This window comes from Solanum dulcamara, chromosome 2 (genome assembly GCF_947179165.1).
Source record: "Solanum dulcamara chromosome 2, daSolDulc1.2, whole genome shotgun sequence".
Taxonomy (NCBI): domain Eukaryota; kingdom Viridiplantae; phylum Streptophyta; class Magnoliopsida; order Solanales; family Solanaceae; genus Solanum; species Solanum dulcamara.
Window position 1 is genome coordinate 74,732,279 of NC_077238.1, and position 5,195 is coordinate 74,737,473.

At 36.4% G+C, this 5,195-nt stretch overlaps 1 protein-coding gene across 1 annotated transcript; it reads left to right on the top strand.

Moving 5' to 3' along the window:
• Nucleotides 1-243: 243 nt before the first annotated feature.
• On the top strand, nt 244-4,334 carry LOC129880737 (uncharacterized protein At2g38710-like). Its single transcript, XM_055954916.1, has 5 exons — nt 244-621; nt 2,352-2,471; nt 2,851-2,965; nt 3,704-3,797; nt 3,924-4,334. The coding sequence occupies exons 1-5, from the start codon at nt 518-520 to the stop codon at nt 4,118-4,120; spliced, it is 630 nt and encodes a 209-aa protein (XP_055810891.1). The 5' UTR covers nt 244-517; the 3' UTR covers nt 4,121-4,334.
• Nucleotides 4,335-5,195: the final 861 nt, after the last annotated feature.

The window sequence follows — 5,195 nt, forward strand, 5'->3', positions numbered from 1 at the left end:
ATTTTTCATTCATTGTACTTTATATTCAAGAAGATTCAAATTGAGATATGTGATGATGAAAGAGTACTTATTAGTCTATTACAATTTTTATTGGTCCCTCTTAATCCGATGGAAATAGAACATTTTATATTTTTAACCAAATGAGAACGTTAAAGTTTGATGTTATGGATATTTTGATCTAATAAATCGGACATTTTAAAATCATTATATGTTAGGAGCATTTTTGACCCCGTTTTAGACCTGTCACCCTTGGAAAAGGAAAAGGAAAAGAAAAAGAAAAAAAAAAGCACAAAAAACGAAAGAAAGAAAGGAGAACACTCCAAAAGCTCTTTTCTTTTTCAATTCTTTCGGTCTCCCCAATTTGCTTCTACGGAAGCTTTGTTCTGATTCCCCACTCAATTTTGCGTGGAATTAGGCTTAAATTGATGTCGAATTGATTTATTGATGATTAACCGATCATTGAAAGATTGTGATTGAGCTTAATTTGTTCTTGTTTTGGGTATAATTTGATTGAAATATGGTGTCGGCGAATAAGGAAATGGTTGTCTACTGCTTTGATACTTTGGTAGCTCACTACAACAGAGAACAAGCTCCTCCTCCTGCTTTCGATGAGGGTCAACAGTAAGCTGATTCCTCTTTTGCCTTAAAAATTGAAACACCCACATCCATGGGTTCTCAAATTTTACCCCTTTACATGTGTTTTGGGGGGCTGTGCTCGAGGGTTTATCGAAAACAGTCTTTTTTTTCTTGCGAGAGAGACCCCACTTGTATGTTGTTGTATGTGTTTGTGGGCTATAGAGATTGGATTTATAGTTTTACACTCTTGCATCTGTGCTTGTGGTTGTTGTAGAGTGAACTAGTTGTTTTGGTGAAAAAAATTGGGACACCCAGATCTATGTTCTTGAAAATATTTCCCCTTTTTACGTTGCACGTGCTTTTGTGAGCTGTAGGTGGACCAATTTGAGCTAAACTATGTGCTTGTGGGTTGTGTGTTGAGGGTCCATCGGAGACAGTATCTCTGCCCCATAAAGGTTGTATAGCATCTGTGTACATGCTACCCCTCCCCTGACACTACTTATGGGACTACATTTGGTATGTTGTTGCTGTTGTATGTGCTTGTGGGCTGTCACGGTTGGTTTAATTGTTTTGCACTCAGCGTCTGTGCTTGTGGTTGCACCATTGCAGTAGTGTGAACTAGCCATGTTGGTGTAAAAATTGAGATACCCATATCTATGTCCTTGCGATATTTTACGCTTTTTACCTGGCACATGTTCTTGTGAGCTGTATGTGGATCAATTTGAGCTAAACTGACCCTGACACTACATGGAAAAAGACAAATGTCCCCCTATTTTTTTTTTTACCTTGAGGTGGCTTTGATTGTGTATATGCATGCTACGTGTAAACAAGTGTTCACTAACTTTAGTAATTGGTTAGTGTACTAGTGTAATTTAACCGGAGGAATTGAAGCAGTTAGATTTTGTTATACAGATTACTTTCTTGGTTAGCTGGTTGAATATTGCTGCGGCATTGTAAAGGTCCAAAGCAGTTTCGATTCCATTGCCTTTTTTTATTTGGAAAAATGTTCCTTTTAATTTGGTTATAGTGCTACCGGAAATTATATGCTTTCAACCTATACTTTTTAGCTTGTCTTAATTACTTATAAGAAAAATAGAAGACTCTCCTTAATTCCAATTGCATCACTTTTCTAACCATTTATTAGTGTTGATTTATGATAGCCTTACAAAAATGATCTTTCACTTTCCATCAAACGTTGTCCGCATAGGATTTTATATAGGTCACTTCTTTTAAACATATTGGGAGCTTTCCCTTCTTTATAATATTCCCTCTTTGTAACTAGTTTTTTCTTTATAATTTTGTGTGAGTTAGGAGTTCCACATTTGTAGGGAATAAGCTATTGTCTACGTATATGGTCTTGGTTTTCCAATGTCAAGACCCTCAATGTTATATTGTCCATGCATCAACTGGCCAGTCCTAGTGTGTTGAAGGTGTTAAGTGTCCACATTGGTTGAGGAAGTTGAGTACTATCTCCTTATAAATTCTCAGGCATTACGTACCTTATAAGCTAACTTCTAGGATTGCGTGAGGCATAAAGCCCATTTTCTTCATTGTCTGTTCATCCAATGAAGCTTAGGAGTCTAGGCTTTACTAAGTTGGAAAAGTGCATCTAGTTATCAGTTTTGACTAGGTAAGGATTTTTGGTTGTCCTTTTTGTAAGCTAACCAAATTGATGTGTCATTGTTAATATTTCCTTTATTACGCGTGAAATGCCAAACCAAAGCATAAAATAGCTTTGGATGCTTTGCTCATGTGTGGCACAAACTGCATTTCAGCCCATTGTTTGTGACTTGGAACAAGTTGGTGAATGGTGGGGAGCCTCGTCTACGTGGATGCATCGGGACTCTGGAAGCTCGCTGCCTAATTAATGGTTTTAAGGATTATGCTCTGACAAGGTATATTACGATTAAAGTATGTTATATGCGAAGAACTCTCTCTCTCTTCCAGAAATGCTATTTCATTCTTGTCAGCTGATATGGAGAATGAGTAAGATAGTTGAGCTTCATTATGTGACACTGGTGTTCCTTTCATTCTTAAAAGCTTGTTCATGTGAAATTGCTGAATGCTGGTATTATTGGCAAAACTGAAAGGATTGTTTACTTGCTCCTGATACAATCTAAATTTATAACTCTCTCTGCTTTTAGGTTCTTAGGTAAGTGTTTGCTTGCCTTTTATTCTTTCTTAGGTTATTCCTGCCTACACTGAAAAGCTTATCTTGTCATATGGCATCATATTCATAGTTATATTTGGACTGAAATTAAAATTCATATGCAGTGCTCTCAGGGACCACCGTTTCCCCCCAATACAAGCTGGAGAATTACCTTTTCTAGAATGTACAGTTTCCATCCTAACTAATTATGAAACTGCAGCCAACTACCTTGACTGGGAGGTATTACTTTCAAACTTGCTCTGTTTCTTAAAGCAAGGGGGAGATATGCATGCTTGTATGCTTGACATATCTTTCTGTTATTATATTGCATCCTCGCGTAGTCTATCAAATTCGTGAGATATGCATGCTTGTATGCTTGACATATCTTTCTGTTATTGTATTGCATCCTCGCATAGTCTATCAAATTCATGAGCAGCAAAAGTTTTCAAATAAGAAGAAATGCTTCCCTAATCCACACTCTAGATTGGATGGGCAAAAAAAGCACAAAAGCTTGTTTTCTTTTGAAACATTACATTCATTATGTAATCCCTAGGAGATCCTATGAACATAGATTAGATACATTTGTCTACTTTTGTTTGGATCTAGGTGCTCTTTAAAATTTGTATTTGGAACATGTTGATCGGTTGTCCATGGACTTATAGATCTTCCAAAATCATGTGAACCGAAGCTCAAACAGAAGTTGTCTTTTCTTGCCCACAATCCAGATTGTGAAATTGATTGTCGGATGGCTTTCCTATATCATACATGATACTCTTATGTGCTAAATGATCAGAACATATTACATCTTATGTTTTTGTGCATGGGAAGGTGATCATGATGCCACTGCAAAGATTCTCTTTAATGCTTTGACACAATAAATAAAAATGTCGTCTACCTGCATTTCTTTCTCCTACTCTATTTTGTTCCTTTGTTGAATGTACTAGTCGTTATTCTGAAGAATGTAGTGGGTTTCTTCAGGTGGGAATGCATGGAATAATTATTGAATTTACTGACCCTGATTATAAAGCAAGGAGAAGTGCCACATACCTACCTGAGATTGCTGCTCATGAAGGTGATTGTCTCTCAGCCTTATCGCTGATGAGAATGTTGTGCATCATATTTTTTTTCCCTTTAAGCTTGTCTGGCACTTCTGAAGTTGATTAATTCCTAAGATGAACTTCGTGAATTTTGTCCCCAGGCTGGACAAAGATTGAAGCAATCGACTCTCTGGTAAGAAAAGCCGGTTACAATGGAATTATAACTGAATCACTGAGGAAGCGAATCCATCTAACTCGTTACCAGAGCACGTTATTTACTATGCACTATGGTGAATATGTGGCCTATGTGAAGAATAGTAGAGGTGTCACTCCAACTATTAATGGTGTGAAACCTTGAGAGTGTGGATTTTTGGGAAGCACCATCTACTGAGATCAGTAGATAATTTTAGTTGACTGGGTTGGAATAACTTGTTTTGAATTCCAGTCAGTAATTGTTGTCACAAGTGCTTACATTATTCTTCTAAATCGCATTTGGTAAAAATAATTCAAGTTTGACCACTTCAACAAAGTGCATTTGTGATTAACTAAATGATGTAATATAATTAATTGTCAACTTTCTGCGGTCAAAATTATTCTCGTCGCATTGTTACTTTTCATTCAAGTGGGCTCTGTGCTGAACCAATTTGCTGCTCATCTTGAAATTGGAGTGACTCACTTTTGTTGGTAGACTGGTAGACAAGTTTTATAGAACGGTAGTTATACCAATTATGTTCTATGAGGCAAAGTTTGATCAGTCAAAAATTTTCACGTTCAAAAGTTGAAAAAGTTGCAGAAATGAGAATGTTCCATTAGATGTGAGGGCATATTAGGAGAGATAGAGTTAGAAATGAAGATATTAGGACAACGTGGGAGTTGCTTGGGTGGAGGACAAGATGCGGAAAGTGAGAGTGAGATGGTTCAGATATGTGAAGAGGATTCCGGTGTGGAAGTGTGAGAGATTGGTTATGGATGGTTTTAGGCGAGGTAGAAGTAGATCAAATAAATATTGAGGAGATGTGATTAGCCATGATATAAAACTAACTTTAACTTACTAAGAGCATGACCTTAAATAGAAAGTTGTCGAATCACAAAATACTTTTCACTCAAATGCAATTCGAGAAGTTAAGCTAAAGAAACTTGGGGCAAAAGATAGATGATAATTCTCATTGCCTTTCAAACCAGCTATTACAAGTATATATTCTCTAATTGGATAGAATAGGAAATAACCACCTGACACAATGTAACTAACTAATGAGTACCAAATGTAAATACGATATTTACTTTTGGGACTTATTTGTAAATATTGAAAGTAATTAACGATACTACTCTTTACTTATAACTCCTATGCTTTTTGTAGCTTGATATATAACTTCCCTCTTATTAGTCCATCCCTATTAAAAAACTTCCTTGACTCCAAGAAAAGAAGCCTTACT

Bases quoted from the DNA above. Each gene is read 5' to 3' on its own strand.
- LOC129880737 (XM_055954916.1), top strand. From the start codon at position 518: ATGGTGTCGGCGAATAAGGAAATGGTTGTCTACTGCTTTGATACTTTG. The intron at 2,472-2,850 runs GTATATTACGAT...ATTCATATGCAG, and splicing joins AAGGATTATGCTCTGACAAG to TGCTCTCAGGGACCACCGTT. The intron at 2,966-3,703 runs GTATTACTTTCA...GGGTTTCTTCAG, and splicing joins CCAACTACCTTGACTGGGAG to GTGGGAATGCATGGAATAAT.